At 37.1% G+C, this 20384-nt stretch overlaps 1 protein-coding gene across 1 annotated transcript in view; it reads left to right on the top strand.

The window, feature by feature from the left end:
• ZNHIT6 (zinc finger HIT-type containing 6) overlaps window positions 1-19574 on the top strand; it is a 72292-nt gene extending 52718 nt beyond the window's left edge. Inside the window, exons 9-10 of the mRNA XM_007946194.2 lie at window positions 14859-14983; window positions 19534-19574. Coding sequence (XP_007944385.1) covers window positions 14859-14983; window positions 19534-19574 — 166 coding nt within the window. The remainder of the gene's footprint in view (window positions 1-14858; window positions 14984-19533) is intronic.
• Window positions 19575-20384: the final 810 nt, after the last annotated feature.

Below are 20384 nucleotides of genomic sequence, written 5' to 3'. Positions count from 1 at the left end.
GGATGATTTTATTTCCATACTGAGAGAGAATGTTTTTTAAATAAATAATAATAATAAATAAGCTTATTTTACTTTCTTTGGATCTTTATGAATCATTGAAAAGAAATACTTTAAAATCATTCTCAGTGAAGTAAAGAGGTATGATACTTTTTCCTGTCTTTTTAGAGAAATTGATTTTGCTTCTGTAAAGACATCCTGGTGATCCTATAACATTATGCTAGTGAAGGATGAAAGGCACCTGGTCCCTTTTTTTTTTTTTTTGGCCCACCAGCAAGAAAAGACCAAAGTAGAGCAGGGCTTCCAGCTCATCTTAATTTGCATTCCATACTCTCTAGTTTGCATGCCAAGATGCTGCCCTTCAACCTAGTTGATTCTGAGAGGCTGGTCTTTTGCCCCCCTTACCTAAAAGGCCATGCCAGGTTCCTCCTTGTTACTCACCTAGTTCAAGCGCATACCAGCCAGTTATCCTGGCTTATCGTAAACACTACTAGTCTGTCAGTTTGTCCTACTGTGGTGGCTTATGTGTTGCTGTGATGCTGGAAGCTATGCCACCAGTATTTCAAATACCAGTATGATCACCCAGGGTAGACAGGTATCAGTGAAGTTTCCAGGCTGAAACAGACTGGGAAGAAGAAAGAATTGGCCCACTTCTGAAAACCTTTTGAATAGCTGTGAAATATAGTCTGATAAGAGTACTGGGAGATGAACCTCTCATGTTGGAAGGCACTCAAGATACAATAGGGGAAGAGCTGGCTCCTCAAAATAGAGGCAAACTTGATGACATAGAAGGAGTAAACCTTTAAGGACCTTCATTTGTTGATGTGCTGTGCTGGTTAAGTTTGTGTGTCAATTTGCCTGGGCCTGGTTGAATGACTGGGCAGCTGGTTGTAGTATACCCCATGATGAGACTGGTAATCAACTCCATGGTGGAATATACTGTGAGCAGCTGAGTAGCTGCATTAGGGAATATGGTCTGCTTCCTGTATATAAGCAGAAGCCTTGGGGAATGTTCTCTAGCTTATAGCACACTTGGACCCTGCATGTAGTCGTGTTGTTCAGCAGCCTGCCATGCTCTGCCGACCTTGGGACTTACAATGAATTTGAATTAATGGCCTGCCGTGTGGTTTGGTAACATCAGGACTGTGCCATTTTATTTGTCGACCTTGGGCTTGTTAGCCTCAGCAGCCAGTAGCTGCCTGAGTGAAGAAATGCCTCTAGCGTCAGTGGGTTGGGAGCAAGAGGCAGAGCTGAAGCCCAAAGTCGAGGGTCTTTCACCCAGCCCCTAGAGCTTGGCACTTTGGACGTGGACTTAAAGCCTCCAAACTGTGAGAGAATAAACTCCTGTTTCTTCAAGCCATCCCATTTGTGGTATACTCTTGTCAGAGCAGCACTAAGTAATCAGAACATGTGGCATGATTCAAATAAGAAGAAACAGCTGTAAACATCCCTTAGTAATTGGAACATGGAATGTACAAGTATGAATCTAGAAAAATTGGATGTTGCCAAAAGTGAAAAAGAACACAGAAAGATGAATGTCCTAGGCATTAATGAGCTGAAATGAACTGGTAGTGGAAATTTTGAAATGGATAATCATATGGTCTACTGTGCCAGGAATGACAAATTGAAGAGGAATGGTGTTGCATTCATAGTCAAAAAGAACATTTCAAGATCTGTATTGAAGTCATTGAGGTCAATGATAGGATAATATTCATAAACTTACACGGAAGATCAGTTAATGCTATTATTAAAATTAACACGCTAACCACTAAAGACAAAGATGAAGATATTGAGGATTTTTTTTTTTTTTATCAATTTCTACACTCTGAAATTGACCAAACAACCAATCAAAAGGTATTGATAATTACTGTTGATTGGAATGTGAAAGTTGGAAACAAAGAAGCAGCATTAGTAGTTGGGAAATACAACCTTAGTGGTAGAAATGATGCTGGAGATCACATGTTAGAGTTTGGCAAGACTAACGACTTATTCATTGCAGATACCCTTTTGCAATAGCATGAATGTCAACTATACACATGGACCTCACCAGATAGAATACACAGGAATCAAATCAACTTCCATGGAAGGAGATGATGGAGAAGCTCAATATCATCGGTTAGAATAAGGCCAGGGGCCAAATTTGTAACATCAATTACTCACATACAAGTTTAAGTAGAAGCCGACAAAAATGAAAACAAATCCACAAGAGCCAAAATATAACCTTGAGTATATCCTACCTGAATTTAGAGACCATCTGATGAGTGGATTTGATACATTGAACACCAGTGACTGAAGACCAGTTGAGTTGTGGGATGACCTCAAGAACATAATATGTGAAAAAAGCAATTGGTCATTAAAAAGACAGGAAAGGAAGAAAAGACCAAAATGAATATCAGAAAATACTCTGAAACTTGCTCTTGAAAGGAGAGTAGTTGAAGTGAATGGAAGAAATGTTGAAATAAAAGAGTTGAACCAAAGATTTCAAAGGGCACCTCAGGAAGACAAAGTAAAGTATTACAATGAAGTGTGCAGACACCTGAAGTTAGAAAACTAAAAGAGAAGAACACACTCAACATTTCTTAAGCTGAAACAATTGAAGGAAAAATCCAAGCCTCAAGTTGCAATATTGAAGGATTCTATAGGCAGAATATTGAACGATGCAGGAAGCATCTGAAGAAGATGGAAGGAATACACAGAGTCACTATACCAAAAAGACTTGGCCAACTTTTAACCTTTTCAGGAGATGGCATATGTTCAAGACTGATAGTGTCGAAAGAAGAAGTCCAAGCTGTCCTCGAGGAATTGGGAGAAAACAAGGCTCTAGGAATTGACGGAATATCCACTGAGATGTTTCAGCAAACTGGTGCAGCACTGAAAGTGCTTACTCATCTATGCCAAGAAATTTGGCAGACAGCTACTTGACCAACCACTTGGAAGAGATCAATATTTGTGGCCATTCCAAAGAAAGGTGATTGAACAGAGTGCAGAAATAATTGAACAGTATCATTAATATCACACACAAGTAAAATTTCACTGAAAATAATTCAGAAACAGTTGCAATGGTACATCAGCAGAGAACGGACAAAAATTCAAGGCAGGTTCAAAAGAGGATATGGAGCAACGGATATATATGATTGCTGATGTCAGATGGATCTTGACTAAAAGCAAACAATACCAGAAAGATGTTTATCTGTGTTTTATTAACTATGTAAAGGCATTCGAATGTGTAGACCTTAACAAATTATGGGTAATGTTGGGAAGAATGAGTAGGAAATTACCTGGTATGGCTTTTCTAGCCATAAGTCTTTGTAAACTCCATGGTGGAATTTGCTATGAGCAACTAAGTAGCTCCTGATTGTTAAAGTTATCCACCTGGGGTATTTCTGTTGGGAGCAGCACAAAGTAATTTTCTGGGACGTTCACTCTTTCTCAGGTGTATAGAATTCTGATGTTGGGATTGGCTAATGGTCACTCTGCAAGGCTCAAAAGGAGTCTTTCTAGAGGCAGAAGTCGTCTCTCTGCCTGCTGGCTGAGAAAGACATGCTGCTGAGAGAAACATGCTCCTGAGAGACACATGCTGCTGACAAAGAGACACTGAAAGACGCATGCTGCTGAGAAAAAGACACCAAGAGATGTGCATTGCTGAGAGAGAGGCACCGAGAGACATGTACTGCTGAGAGAGACTGGGAGAGACTGTTGGCTGAGAGACGGTGGACTGAGAGAGTCTGAGCATTGTTCCTGAACTTGAATTGTAGCCTGGTGCTTCCCTAATAAACCCCATAGTCTGTGAGTTCTGTGTGGCCACTGCAGTGAATTATCAAACCCAGCAGAGAGATGGTGGGTGCTGCAGGAGGAACTGTTGGTGTCAGGGTTGGTGAAAGGGCTGGAGGAGGAGGCATGTCTGGTCTCCCAGAGATAGGCCTTGGGCTACTGATGGTGATCCTATCTTCCTCTTGTGGGATTAGAGGAGGTCGGAAGATGTGGCCTCCCTGCCCCTTTGGCAGTTGCAGAGAAGTGTTGAAAGATTTCCAAGCATAAAAGTATATTAGGATAAAATTCTGTGGGAGAATTAGGAAATACAAGTTCAAGAAAAAAGGAACGGTATACAGTTCTTAACTGTAACAGAAGAGCTCTTCATTTACTTTGTAAATAGATCATATTGAAATCAAAGTACCACTGTATTTAGAATCTAGTTGATTCACTTAGGAGTGATATTATGGTTTTATTTTACATCACCAATATTCATTCTCACTGTCGTTGAGTCGGATCCAACTCATAGTGTCTCCTCTTTGGGTTTCTGAGGCTGTATCACTACGGAAGCAGATTGCCCAACCTTTCTTCTGAGTCAATATTCATAGTACACCAAAAAAAAAAAAAATACTTTGCATCTGTTTAAACTTATAAGAAAAGATTTCAACTCTATTTAAAATGTATAAAAGCATACATTGTTTTTGAAAATTATTTTAGGATGTGTGTAAGCAAAACTGTATGAATGGTATGAATGTGTTTTCCCAAAGACAAAACAGTGATAAAAGGGTGATTTAAAATTAAGGTTAAATCTGAAGGCTAATAGATAGCTTCTTTATTGAATGTTTACGGGATAGATGCACACACAACTATTGGAGTCTCAGCAGTTGTGAATTGAGAACTTTAATTTAAGAGGCTATTCTGAAGAGTATATCCAGAGTAATATAATGGTGAAATTCTTTGCAGATTACAAATCTAGAGTTTCCATAATGATGATCTCATTTCAAATATTTGCTAATTTGATTATTGGTTAAGAGAATTATGTGCATTGAGTCAATTCCAACTCACAGTAACTCTATAAGATAGGGTAGAACTGCCTTATAGGGTTTCTGAGGCTGTAAAGCGTTGTGGAAGCAGAGTGCATACTATTTTTAGGTTCTGTGTTAAAAACTTTACATTCATTAAAATTATTTTTATACTATAGATCACAGTTATAATTGCATAGAGAACTCTGCATACAGGTTTTTAACCACTAAGTGGTAGAACGTAGATCCCAATCTAGGCCTGCCTGCCTTCAGAGCCTTAGTATGTTCTTTGCAATATGGCTTCTGCTTCTGAGCACCATAATGGCTATAATACATGTTCTTGGATGATGTGAAGCCCAGCACCAGTTCTTTGTTACACCTCGTTGGGATTGTTGATGTTCAAGGTCAAAATCACGATCAGGGAGAATATGTGTTCAAAATGGTATTAACCTTTCACCACATTGTAGAGCTAGAGTCAGGAACAAAGGAAACAGGATCATTTAAGGATTAAAAATGTTAGAACTAAACTGAAGAATATCTACATACATAAAGGGAAATGTAGAACAGAGTGTTAAACATTTTTATCATCTCAGAGATTGATGGGGGGGGGGTGAAATTAACATGTGACATTCTCCTGAAAACAGTCTTATGTTAAAGAATTGTAAACTTAACTCTAAGCAAGCAGAAACTCAATTAGTTGGCACAGCTGGGTGAATGTTTACAGGATAGATAGCACACACAACTATTGAAGTCTCAGCAATTGTGAATTTGAGAACTTTAAGAGGTTATGCTGGAGAGTATATCCAGAGTAATGAAATGGTGAAATTCTTTGCAGATTACGAATCTACAATTTCCATAATGATGATCTCATTTCAGATATTTGCTAATTTGATTATTGGTTAAGAGAATTATGTGCAGTATTGAAAATTTTCTTTGAAAACTTGGGATATATTTTAACTCTTTTACTTGGTATTAATCCACTAAATTCATCCATGGTAGGTTGTTCTTGTTAGGTGCCATCAAGTTGACTCCAATTCAGCAACCCCATGCACAACAGAATAAAACACTGCCTAGTCCTGTGCCATCCTCATAATTGTTGCTGTGTTGAAGCTTATTGTAGCTAGTGTGTAAGTCCATCTCACTGAGGATCTTCCTCTTTACTACCATCTGCTTTATCAAACATGATGTCATTCTCCAGGGACTGGTCCCTTCTGGTAACATACCCAAAGTACATGAGATGAAGTCTCACCGTCATCACTTGTAAGAAACATTCTGGGTGTACCTCTTTCAAGGCAGATTTGTTCGTTCTTCTGGCATGGTATATTTAATATTCTTTGCCAACTAGGCATGCTATGTAATATTTTGTAGCCAACTTCATGTTTTCTTCAGTGGGAATAGTGATATGAATACTTGAAATTTCTAAGTAATTCAGATATTTCACTTTGGCCAAATAGTTTCAACTACCTCTCTAACCAGACTTTTCACTGTAATTTATTATAAATACCAAAACTGTGGATTCTACCTAAATCCCCATATCCAATCTCAACTCATTTCTGTACACACCTAGCTTATTCTTGTTTCCACCTTATATGTTTGTTATTTTTAACTAGAAAGCTTTCATCCTTTCCACCTTCAGTAAATGCCTAATAGTTCATTACTGTGTATCTGGTACATGATAGTCACTCAGTAAATAAGCAATGAGTAAGGAATGAATGAACAAACAAACAGTTGAGTGAAGGAGCTCACAAGATCTGCTTTCTACTAGTACCCACTTTTTATCTCTGAGTGACCCTGAGTAAGATATGTAACTTCTTAGGGCTTAATAGCTTCACCTAGAAAATATAAAAGATTAAGTTCCTGCCAAATCTAAATATAATACTCTATGTTGTGATTATGCTATGAGTTGGAATCACCTTGACAGCAGCAAACAACAGTTAATTCATAAACTACTTAGCCAACTTAAATAAGCAAAAGTTTCTTTGAAGAACCTTACTGTATTTTGCAAAATTATGCTTCCTAACAATATACACTGTTATATTGAAGATGTAAGAGTGTGTATCAATTAGACTTTTGTGTTCAGTTTAGCTCCAGAGGAAATATATGTGTTTTTTAACAACAGCAAGGCTAATTAAAATTCCCTACATTAATGAGGAAAAAGTTCGTGGAGAAGAAAGGATTTTAAGAATCAATTAAAAAGAAAGGGGAACTGGAGTTAGCTAATGAAATACCTGTATTTTGAAGGCACTGTGTGGTCTAAAAGAACATTTAGAGGTGGGTAAGGAATAAAAGAGAATGCTTATTGAATATCTACATAGTTTCAGATTTCTGTCATGGCATTTGTTCTAATGAGATGATCTTAGTGCTTGTCCCAGTGAAATGTGATACTTGTTTATTGGTATGGCACCATCAAAAACTATGAGGCTTAATTCTCTGACTGTATATCCATTAGGAGTCCCTGAGTAGCACAAATGGTTACACTGGACTACTAGCCAAAAGGTTGACAGTTAGAACCCACCAAGAGGTTCCTTAGAAAACAGATCTGGCAGTCTGCTGTTGAGAGATCACAGCGAAAACTCTGTGCAGCAATTCTCCTCTGCACACATGGGGTTGCCATGAATCAGAATATAGTCAGTGGCAGCTAACATCATATCTCTGTTACTTACTAGACTACCTGTTCATGATAGACACTGAATAAATATTTTGGAAATTAATTGATGAATAAATGCTAGGTGCTGTGCTTGCAGCGTTTTCACATGCATTGTTCAATTCTTAACTAAATAATCTACGAGAGAGGAGTCTCACACTCTATTAAATTGACTAATCCCAAGGACCCAAGATATAATTACAAACTCAATATCAGAACTGAGGTCTGTTTGTCTACAAAATTTGTGCTTTTTCTACTAACTAGTCTCTTCATAGATCATAAACATAGTTACAAGTTATAGTTCAGACTCCATGTGTATGAGAGAAGAATTGTGCTCTGCAGCATTTTCAGTGGCTGCTTTTTCTGTCAATCGCCAGTCCTTCTAAAGCAGCCCCTCTGGGTGGACTCAAAGGTCTAACTTTTCCATTAGCAACAAAGCGTGTTAACCGTTTGCACCACCCAGAGACTTCTCCCACCATTATGATTAGGAAAACTGAGTCCCCTTAGGACTCAGAGTTTGTAAGGACCAATGATAAGATTGGAATATAGTCTTCTGTTTAAAATAATTGAGGTTACCAGTGAGGATTACAAAAGATTCTGAAGAAATGGCATCTAGAACAAGTCAGAACCTTGTAAAGTCCTCTTAAAATCGTGTTTTAAAATGAGTGGTCACTTTATTTCACCAAGTCCATAGTTTTCGTATCATGGGTTGATTACTACTGAAGTGCTTAGCTCTCTGATTTGACATATACGTCTGCACAACACAACATGCAGCTGGTACCCCGAGTTAAACACGTGTAGTCCTTATTGTAGACGTAAAACTCCCAAAACAAAGTGCAACCAACCACTAATCCAATTATTGTGATTTTTTTTTTTTTAAATCTGAAAACTAAGAGATTGGATATGCAAAAAATTAACTGTCACAAGATCTGTATCACTTGGACATTATGGAATTGCAGAAATTGTCAGGTAGGAATATCTAAAGAAATTTTAAATACCATTTATTTTAAAATGTGTGCATGTGCCCTGCCATCGAGTCAGATCTGACTCATAGTGACCCCTCCTTGGGTTTCCGAGGCAGAATCACTACAGAAGTAGGTTGCCCAACCTTCCTTCCGAGGAATGGCTGGTGAGTTTGAACTGCTAGCCTTCTGGTCAGTTAAATGCCTTAGGCACTATGCCACTAGAGCTCCTATTTTAAAATAGAAAAGCGAAAACAGTTGGACATTTATGGCTACTTTTGTTTTATACATTTTAATTTGAGTTTACGTAACCTTTTTTTTCTCTACCTATTATGGGTCTTCCTAAATTACCCATATAGTTTTTTCCCTCTTTTTTAATATTTCAGTTTGAAAGTGAATTTGTTTTTTTTAAATCATTTTGTTTCTACTCTATTGAAGTTTAGTACTTTTACGTTTGTATTATGTTAAAGAAATTTAGTTTATAAGTGGTTCAGGAACATTACTGAATTCAGTTATGCCAGGATGAGCCATGCTTTTTAAAACATTTAGCTTATCAGATAACAATGAAGTGATTTATATGAAGGCTAACTTTTAAAACAAAAGACAATTCTGTCTACTTTTGGAATTAGTTAAATACAGTTTTAACCCAGAAACCTAGATTGAGAAATAAATACAACTGCAAGGAATGTAGGTGAAGTACTACCGTTGGCTATCAAAAATTGTAGAATTTTAGAACTGGAGAAACCTTGGTGTTCATTCCATCCAGTGACCTTACTTTGTAGTGGAAAAATACTGTGGCCTAAGGGCTCCTAGTAGATTGTTAAATTTGGAGAATATTCAAACTTAGATTTAGTGTTTTTTCCTTTTTTTTTAAGACATGGGAGGGATGATGATCCAAAGGATATCAGTGATTAAGTGGAAAATAAAGCAGTTTGTGACTTCTTTATTTTAAATCTTGGTGTGTTTGCGTTGTTGTTGTTGTTGTTGTTTGCCGCCGAGTCGCCCCCGACTCATAGCGACCCCTCCTTGGGTTTCCGAGGCAGTATCACTACGGAAGTAGGATTGCCCAACCTTCCTTCCGAGGAGTGGCTGGTGGGTTTGAACTGCCAGCCTTCTGGTTAGCAGTCAAGTGCCTTAGGCACTATGCTACCAGAGCTCCTTGTGTTTGCGTTAGGAGGAATCAAAAAAGCACTCTAATCTGCTAAGAAAGTGCAGAGAATGAAGTTCAAGAATTTGCCTAGTCTTTGAAAGTTAGTAACAGAGCCAGGTTTAAAGGCATACCCTTGAGTGTCAAGATGACTTTTATATATCTAATACCACAGTAACACCTGTTTTGCCTCTTGAGGCATGGTGTTGTCATAATAGCCCTGTGAAGTGTCTAGAGAAGGGTCAGCTAGCGTGCCTGGGAGGATAAGCAAGTGAAGTAACAAGAGGAAAAGTCTGAGAGTGTCCCTAAGGGTAAAAGAAAAGACAAATACTGCTGTCTTAACTCTTCCAGCCTATAATAGTTTGTCTCACAGTAACAGAGCCGTTCATCTGATGGAAATTTCAAGAAGATAAAGCCATCCCTTAAGATTCATTGGCTTAAAGACATACAACGGATTTAAAACCTAAATGTTGTAGGCACTGCCAAGCTGGACCCTCTAAAATTTGCCTTGAGATAATGGAAGCAGACACATGATGTTCAAAGTAGTACTTTTAGCTTCTTGGAAGTAAATGTGATATAAAATAATGGTTTGAAGGTTGTACTAAAAATTGTAAGACTACACTTAAAATGCAAAATACACACAAAGGCAAATGCATGTTTCAGCATTTCCATAATAAATGTCAGTTTTTGTTCTTAAAATAGTTGATTGACTTTGTCCTTTACTAAAGTTTCTATAAGAAGGTATAATTAGTTTTGGAAAACATAAATGTAAAACCTGATGGGTTAGTCTTTGATGGTTTAGCCAGCATTTTCTGTTTTATCATTTATCCCTCATAGTAACTCTCTGAGGTAGTACTGTCTTTATCTCCATTTTAAAGCATGGAAATTTGAGATTAATCTAATCCCAAACCAGAATCTCAGACCAGGGAGTGATGGAGCCAACACTTTAACTCAGGGAATTAGACTCCAAACCCAAGCAACCACTAAAAATTGCTGCTTCACTTAACTCTGAGTCTATAAAATGCCACTCCTATTTGTGCTTTGAACAGATCACATAATTTAGTTTTAATCACAGATAAATATTAATGGTAGACTAAGAGTAGCCGTTCACAGGAGAAAAATCAAAGAAATTCAGAATTTTAGCTAAAAGATTATTTAGTGAAGTTGAACCTCCTGATATTTCAGACTAGAAAGCTGAAGCCCAGAAGTTTAGCGCTTTAAGTGCTATAGCTATAATTAGACGTTTGCAAGATTTTAGGTTAAACATGAAATAAAAGTCAGTGATTCTAACCAAAACATTGTTACACAGCATACCAGATTTTTATTGCATTTGAATAAAACTTTAAAAAAATATTTCATTAGTTGGCAACTTTCTTATAAATCTTTCCATTTGTATCCTTTGCACAAGTACTTACTTGGCACAGCAAACAGGGATAATTTTGCTTTAAGTATACAAATGTAATCATGATATTAAGATTGGAATCATGTATAAGCTGTGATACTACCACTTGTCCGTCAATTTGTCATACTATGGTGGCTTCTATGTTGCTGTGAGGCTGGAAGCTATGCCACCAGTATTTAAAATACCAGAGTCAGCCATGGTGGACTGGTTTCAGCAGAGCTTCCAGATGAAGATAGACTGGGAAGAAGGATAAGCCATCTACTTCTGAAAAACTGGCCACTGAGAACCTTATGAATAGCAGTGAAAATGGTGGAGGGTCAGTGAAGAATGGGAAGACTCTCAACAAGGTGGATTGATACAGTTCTCAAATGATGGACTCCAGCGTGAGGATTGTGAGGATGGTACAAGGGCCAGGCAGTGTTTCATTTTGTTGTACATAAGGTCTCTATGAGTTGTGGCTAACTAAGTGGCACCTAACAGCATAACCTGTGATATGGCAAGTTATCTGTATCTCTGAATGTTTCTTTGCTGGCAACATATACTGCATTATCAGTAGTACTAAAATTTGGTTTCCATATGGCTTTGAAGAGCTATCTTTTTTTTTTTTTTTTAATTGTTTCAGCTTTGGAAATCTAGAGAAACTAATAAACATTTAATATTACATAAAGACATAAAAGACCTAAAGCATTGGGTATACACTGAAAATTAAGTACCAAAAACTGAAATACAGTTACATGTTGCATAGTGTTCATTTGGGACATCCAACTGCTTATATACATCTGTGGTCCCAACCTCTAAATCTGAAAAGCCTATAATAAAAATTAGAGGTACAGACTGTGGTTCATAAAACAAACAGGCACTAGTTTGCAACATGCATGAAAACATTATATTGTATTATGTTAAAGGTATTTGAGTGTCTCTGATAGTATTTCTTTAATACATTTTTATGCATAGAACTCAAATATATGCATGTGTGTGCGTGTGTGGAGGTGCTGTGAGTCAGAATCAACTTGATGGCAATCAGTGGGTTTAGTTTTGGTTCATGCATAGAAAGTTTCACTAAATACTGTATATTAAGACAAACATTTGACTAATATTAGATATGAACTGTACCTAACTGTTCCAACTTGGGCACAAATTTGACTTAGTAACAGACTTAGGAATGGACCTCATTCATAGTCTGGGGATGCTGGTATAATACGGTGTTCACACAACATCCAAATCATCTAACTTCCTATTTCATAGAACTTACCGTGGATATTAAGTGACATATGACTGTAAGTGAAAAACATTTGGAAAATGTTTCTTAATAGAAGCCTTATGATTCAGTTAGAAAGTATAGAAGATAAGTCATTAGGTTTCCAAGGCTGTCAGTCTACAGAAGCATACTGCCTCATCTTTCTCCTTCAGAGTAGCTGGTGGGTTTGAACCACCGACCTTTTGGTTAGCAACCTAATGCTTTAACCACTACACCACCAGAGCTCCTTTGTAGTATACTACTTGTTCTTCTTTGAGAATTCAAGTCTAGTTTTCTACTAAGAAAAATTTAGTTATACTCATTTTATATTTTACTTTATAAGCTAATCTTACGTTTTGGTATCTAACCCAATCTCAATTTACTTTTGTGTAGTTAATCTTTTTAAAAGTTCTGCTTATTTCAAATGGAAATAATGCTTAAAAGATGTGAAGCATTTAATCCTTGAGTGCTGAAACCACTTTTAATGTGTTATAAGCACATCTGTATTTCATTACACTGGAAAAGAATGCCTGTGTTCTATGTTCTGTGGGCACTAGGGTGGCTGGTTTAGGATAACTGAGTATTTTGCATTTCAAGTTTCTTTTCAACATAAAAAACATCCTGTGATTATAAATGAATAATTCCACGGGTGGAGTGTGTGGTCAGGCAGACATAAGCGAAGTTTTGGTTTTGCAGTTGTCCTCTCACTTGTCACGTACTTTTTAAGTAAGTTTTTATAGTGGACTTGGCTTTGTGTGTTTTAAGCGCTTCAGTATTCCCGGTTTGAAAAGCTGTTGCATGAGACAAACTTAGAACACAGATCACTACATCAAGTGCTTTTAATAAGTATACTGCATGTCTTACTTAACTATGAGTTATGATGCAAGTAATTTGTTACTGATTTAAGAAATACAAAAGTTAGAGACTAATTTAGTCTTCAAACAAAATTACAGTGGATTCAAATGTATCTGATGATAACTTCATTCTTGGTCACCTATATTCCATTGTGCTTTCTCAAGTGGAAGAGAAAAAGATGGAGTTATGGCTATCATGCTGGGCATCCCATGGGATATGTGTTTTGCATGTAGATATCATATGACATTGATGGAGATAGAGAAAAATGTTGGAGAACTTCTGCGCTTTAAAGTAACGACTTGAGAATTTCATACTTTAAGGAATGTTGTTGTTGTTAGTTGCCATCAAGTTGGCCCTAACTCGGGGTGACTCGGTGTACAACAGAACTTAATGCTGCCGGGTCCTGTGCCATCTTCATGATCATTGGGATGCTTGAGTCCTTTGTTCCAGCCTAAGGGGCTTGTCTTCCAGAACTGTATCAGGCAGTATTCTGTTGTAGCTCATAGGGCTTTCATTGACTAATTTTTGAAAGTAGATCCACACACCTTTCCTCTTAATCTACCTTAGTCTGCGTGTTCTATTAAAACCTGGCCACCATGAGTGACCCTCCTGGGTCACTTTATATTTTTCACCATTTGAGAATATCAACTTTTATTTTTTCACAGTAAGTAAATTTCCATTGTAAATGACTAGATTTATTTTATTTTTTAAAAAAGTTTTTGAAAGCCTTGCTTTGTCCTTAATATAATAGCTACATGCAAGCCACCATAGTACAACAAACTGATGGATGATAGAGTTTAAGGAAATAGTAGTATCTAATTAGGTCCCTGGATGGCACAAACAGTTGACATTCAACTGCTGACCTAAACGTGTGACGATTTGAATCCACTAGCATCACCACAGAAGAAAGGCTTGGCAGTCTGCTTCTCAGAAGATTGCAGCTATTGTGTCACCAGAAGTGAGAACTAACCTCACAGTAACAGTGGCATCTAATTATCTGTGACATGTTTCACATCTGTGTCATGATAAGACTGATAAACTGCTTATTGCTTCAATTATGTGCTTCTGTTCCATTAAAAGACCCAAATATTCATATATACATATAGATAGATAGATAGATTTCAGGATGAAGGAAGGCCAGTGTTAATTGTATGGCAATATAAATTTCTAGAAACCATTTATTAAGTTTCTACAAAAGCATTTTGTAGCGAACAGTTTTAAATCTGTATATTATTAGAACTTTTTCATGAAATGGATAATAAATGTAAAGGATTTTGAGTTTTTAGGTAGTGCTTTTATTCAAGAATAATTCATGACATAGTAAACATAGCTATTATATAAAAGGGGAGCTCTGGTAGCATAGTGCCTAAGGCACTGGACTGCCAACCAGAGGCTTGTGATTCAAACCCACCAGCCGCTCCTTGGAAGGAAGATAGGGCAATCTACTTCAGTAGTGATACTGCCTCGGAAACCCAAGGAGGGGTCGCTATGAGTCGGGTCCGACTCAACGGTACATAACAACAGTACACAACGTTATATAAAAGTTAGTTTGCATTCCTTACGTGTTATGAAAGCAACAGTTTGTTCTCAAACTTTCTTAATATCAAATTCTTTGATAAAACTTTTGATGTAGTTTTAGAACCTCAGTAATAGTTCTTCTGCTTGATTTTCTTAGAATGTATTAAACTTATAAGGAAATAACTACTGAATTAATGTCATCACTTTCCTCTCACCACCACCCCCCATGTGAGGGACTGTCTGATATATTTGTTTTATTTATGAGTCTTTTTTAATATTGAGGGTGTTTTTTGTTTGTTTTTGTCTTACTGTTTTATTAATAAGTTACTATGAACTGGATCCTTGTAAAAGTATCCTAGACAATTTGAAGAACAAAGTGATTATAGAGTACCCAACATTGCATGTGGTATTGAAAGGATCTAGTAACAACATGAAAGTTCTTCACCAAGGTAAGTGTAAATTTGTTCCTCTAATGCTGTAAAATAGCTACTGTAACTAAAATAATTCCATGAGTGCCATATATATGTATATATGTATAGTTTTCCAACTATATTTACTCATTTACAATTAATACTCTATAAAGAACTAAGTTAATGAGCTCCTGCTCCTGTCGGTCTGAGAGTGTGTAGGCCCATAATAGCAAATTAAAAATGAATGAATCAGATGGAATGTCTGGCTAGAAAAGGACAGTCTTTGCCTTATTGACGTTCTATGTGTTTTTCTCTTTTCTTTTTAAAGCTAAAAGTCTTAGAATAATAGTCTTTGTCTTTGCTGAGTTACTAGTTGACCTTTTTGTTCAGAGGTTCCTAAAATTACCAAAAACCAAACCCATTGCTACTGAGATATTCCCAACTCATAGCACCCCTATAGGACAGAGTAGAATGGAAGCAGACTGCCACATCTTTTTCTTCTATGGAGTGGCTGGAACTGCCAACATTTCACTTAGGGTTGGAACCTCCAGACTTTCACTTAGCAGCCTAGCTCTTTAACCACTGTGCCACCAGGCCTCCTGTCCTAAAATTAGGGATTACAAAATGTTTCTACTATCTTACCTTATATAAAGAGATAAGGTTGCAAGGAACATATTTAAAATTTTGGCTGCATTGCCTTGACTCTTTCTCTTTTCTAAACCCACAGGTTTTATTTTACTTGTTTTTGTTTCCTTGGTCATAGTCCTTACTTAGCATTTTAGTGTGTCTTTAGGTAATATTTTTCTCTTTCTGGAGAAAAGGAAGTATTAGAACTGAGAAAGTAAAGGATTAATGCATAAAATGACTTATCCATGTTTGCAGTTACTAAAGTAGGCTTAGTTGTGTTTCTGAATACAAGATCCTAAAGGATGAATAAAATTCAGTACTTGCTTTAAAAATGGCAGAGAAGTTATCTAACTTAAAACCATTAGATACCACTTTCAGCTAAGAATTCTAAGTGCAGCCCAAGTTTCATTATAACAAACTCCAGAGGACCAGAGGATCCTTGATTTGTCTTGAACGCTTACTTTTTTTTTTAAATACTATTATTTGAAATATGTGGTTCAAGTTTCCTTATTAAATGGGCATTACAGAGTCTAACAGGCAATAACCTGTATTGTGAGTTTTTCTCTGTACATGTGTACAGGCTTTTTCTTAACAAAGTTAGTAGAAAAAAAATTTTTTTTTTTATTCAGAGTGGCCAAAATTTTTTCAGTGCCACAATTTGAAACCAAATTTTAATTAGCAGAAGAGAAGCTCCTAATAATAGTGTTTGAATCTCTAAATGTATTTATCCTTGACTGTGTATTTTTCACAATTTGAGAATATTCGATTTTATTTTCTCAGAAAAAATTTCAGTTTAAATGACCAGTTTAATTTTTTTAAAGCTTATTTTTTTAAACCTTACTTCTTTCTTAATATAACTCACATAGCTCTCTTTCTAAATGTTGGTTACAGGGAAATTTGTTTAGTAATGTGGATTACTAGCCAGGGCAAATATAGTCTGTGTAAATAAACACAGCACACACAGCTCCTCTTTCACCTTGTTTAGAAATGCACATTTTGAAGTAAGGCTTCCTGTAATGAAGCAAAAAGAAAAGACTACTTTAGTAGTGTATTTGGAACCTTATTAAGTAAAATGTGGTATTTTCTGGTAAATAAATGATGCTTGACTTATCTGTAGGAAGCACAGGTGATAAGTCAGTTTTCAGTGCAGAGGATCACTTAGAACTATTGTAGCAAAGAACTAACAAGAATCTGAAGAGATTTTAGGGACCATACCAGTGTTGTCATGTCATGAGGGCACACCCTAAATATAATGCCAGGTCTTCCTGCACATGCATATCTTTGTATAAGTGCTTCACAACATTGGATATTCTGCAGGGTGGTCCCTTGATACTGGAAGGGGATAAATAGAGCATTTTCTTTGGAAAGCTTTGAAATTCCTTCCCTCTCCAGAGGCAAAAAAAAAATGTTGGGTTTTGATCCTGGGTTCATAGTACAAGGTGTCTCTCTTCTAGTTTGGGAGAAAATATGATTCTGGGCTGAGATTCAGTAGTTTTCACACTTGGTGGTTATTACAATGTTTGTTTTGATTATAGATTGCCCTAATTTACTTTTTCAAAATTGCTTGTACTGATGGGGTGTAGGCAAGTTTTGTTTGTTTGATTTTTGCTTTTTAAGGAATGAAGAAGGTTGGCTATAAAAGGTTAACCAGTCAGTGTAGATTGGTGGAGGTACATATGGGAATACAGAGTGTTGCTTACTTACCCGTCTTTTATCAATCCCTGGAAGTGCTAAGAATGGTGTTACTTGGTTCACAGACTCTTGTTGGCCAACGTTAGAATCACAGATTTGACTTATTTGATAAAAGCATGCTGCGTTTCAGTCCAAAACAAACAAAAAAAAAAAGAATGAACGCTATTAAAAGAAGAAAACTAGCAATCTCAATAGGCAAAGAAATGGAAATATATTTCTCTACACTATCAAATAATACAAAGCTCCATTAATTGAAAAATATCAGCAAAATTTACCTTTCGAGGAGCTCTGGTAGCACAGAGGCTTAGCTGCTAACTGAAAAAGGTCAGTGGTTCAAACCCTGCCAGCCACTTTGCAGGAGAAAGATATGGCAGTCTGGTTGCGTAAATATTAGTCTATGAAACCCATGGGGTAGTTCTGCACTGTCCTGTAGAATCACTAGGAGTTGAAATCATCTCGGCAGCACACAACAACGACATCCTAATACAACTGAGATTAGAAAATGATTCTATTTTCTACCTTTTGAGAAGAAATCAAACCCAAAATTGATTATTTGAATTAGTGAAAATACTTGGCATAACAGCTACCTCCATTCTACTCATACAACAGTCTCTTGTTGGCCAATGAATCCTTCATCCATTCTCCCTCCTTCTCTTCTCCTCTCATTCCTCTTTACTCTTCTTTTCTTTCTTTTTCTGTGTGTGAGTGTGTGTGTGCATGTGGCGGGGGTAGAGAAGATAAAGGAGATGGATGTCAGGCACAAGAACATCCTTGAAAACTTTATAACATGACAGATGAGTTATAATAGAGTTTGCATAAAGTGCTGCAGAAGTCAAAGGAAAAAACAGCTAACTTGTAGTATGCAGACAGCTGAAGCATTCTGCGAAAGTTTCTGGAATTCCACAAGAACAGGAACCATATCTTCATTAGAACCTAATATTTCAGTGCCATACTCACAGAGCTGTTGTTAGCTGCCATCGGTTTGGCCTCTGACTCTTGGTGACTCCACGCACAACAGAACAAAACACAGAGAGGGCTCTGTAAACACCAGTTTGGTTGCTGGTAAAGTCTAGGTACTATCAGCAATCTCAAGGAATTTGGTGGTTGGAATGTGAGGAAAAGGAACAGGTTTATGGTTCTAGCATCAGTTTTCTTAACTATGGGCTTTAGCACATTCACTGTCCTTTCTGAGCTTTATTTTTCTTATCTGTCTAAAGAAGGCATACAGCTGTGAGCTTCAAGCAAAGTATTTTGAACTTAGAAATGTTTGTATGGCTTTTATATATTATTTGCTTTTAGCCTCATAATAAAAAATTTTTCTGAAAAAGCTTTAAAAACTCAGTTCTCATCAAGTCAGTTTTGATTCCCAATGACCCCCCACAGAGTAGAACTGTGCTTCATAGGGTTTTCAACAACTGATTTTTCAGAAATAGATCACCAAACTTTTCTTCTGAGGTACTTCATGGTAGACTCAAACCTCCGACCTTTTTGTTAGCAGCCACGTATGTTAACTGTGCACCACCCAGGGACTCTAGCTTCATAATACAGAAAAATTAATAATCACTCTGGTTCCCATTTTGCAGATAAGGGGAAAAAAAAGAAACTAGAGACAAATTGGCTTGTAATTATATTGATTCAGCAAACGTTGATTGCATGCTTAGTCCATGCTACACTCTGGGGATAGATATGGGGAAGAAGAATCCAGTCTCTGTCCTCCAGGAACTGAGTGAGTAGATTTGCTGTCTTGGTCATCCTAGGCAAAACAAAAGCTTTGCCTCCAGTTCTGCTCAGATTCTTCATTCCAATAGAAGGAAGGAGGTGGCGGTTAGTCTTCTGTCAGCCCACATCCACTCAATGTATATGTACTGACCCTCAATTTTCAGTTTAAAAAAGAAAAATGAAATCATGGAAAACTTTATTCCAACCACAGTTGGCCAGCCGGTATGATCACAGTGGTCCATTCAGTGCTGTGAGTGTAGGCTCATAACCACACCGTGAAGTGACCACTCCTGCATCTTCCACAGAGTCAGGAAGGATGTTACCTCAGAAAGTATAACTGCCACTTTCAGACATCATCTCTCTATTTATTGTGGCCAGAATTGTATATCCTGTTGCCCAGGGACATGACTTGGGTTGTCAGCACCGTGAACAGTGCTGCTGCTATGCTTCAGAAGGGGAGACAAGGAGGGAAAAGCAGAGCAAGCTAAACTGAAACAGTATAAACACTTGATTCTGTGTTTACCTTTTTTTTGTTGTTGTTCTTTTCCCAGTGAAAAGTGAATCTACCAAAAGCTTTGGCAGTGAAAATTAAGCATTTCTTCTGGAAGAAGGTGAAAATTCCCAGACAGTTGCAAAGGACAGTGCCCTGGCTGGCTATTGGAAGATTAGGGTATTATCAGTGGGTGGTTGGAATTTTTTGTTTGTCTAGAATGTAATTAAACAACCTAAAAAACTTTATTTCAAGAAGATACACTTTTTAGCCTCTTGAATTTACTTGTAAGGCTCTTCTTCATACTAAGAGCTCTTTTTTTACACCTGATCAGTAAAGTGAGTGCTCATTAGATCCTAACTTTTAAAATGCCTTATTCTCTTGGCTGCAAGCTTTTTCATTTGTTAGTTGGGTGCAAGTTCAACTGTGTTGACCACAAAGTTGGCATTCCCTTTAGTGGAAGCTCACTAAACGGGAAAACCATGTGACACCCTGTCTAGCCACAGGACAACTGATCCTCACCACTTGTCCATTCTTGCCTTTGCATTTATATGTAACCTTTCTCTTTTGAGATGACTGATGAGTACTGGCAGTACTCAGTACAGTGTCTTTGTAAAGACTGAATAAATACTCTTAACAATGATTTCTTATATTCACCTGAAAAAATCATTGGCTCTGCATTCCTGTTTGAACCATCAGTGCTAATGAATCTGGGCTCTTACTTGTTTACAAAGTGAATTGTATCTTCCTGTGAATTCTGTGCCTTTCATTCCATTTCCACTCCACACAGGGGGTATTGTGATGGCCAGATTTATGCTGTTTTGAAAATGTCTAGCAATAACTAAAGAAATAACACTTAAAACTCTTCAATGTGTTATTCAAATGTATGTGTGTATATTTATGTCTACACAT

Source organism: Orycteropus afer, unplaced genomic scaffold, assembly GCF_000298275.1.
Source record: "Orycteropus afer afer isolate SDZICR_OR568_19922 unplaced genomic scaffold, OryAfe1.0 scaffold00152, whole genome shotgun sequence".
NCBI classification, from domain to species: Eukaryota; Metazoa; Chordata; class Mammalia; order Tubulidentata; family Orycteropodidae; genus Orycteropus; species Orycteropus afer.
The sequence above is the reverse complement of the archived record's forward strand: the minus strand, read 5'-3'. Positions and strand labels throughout refer to the sequence as shown.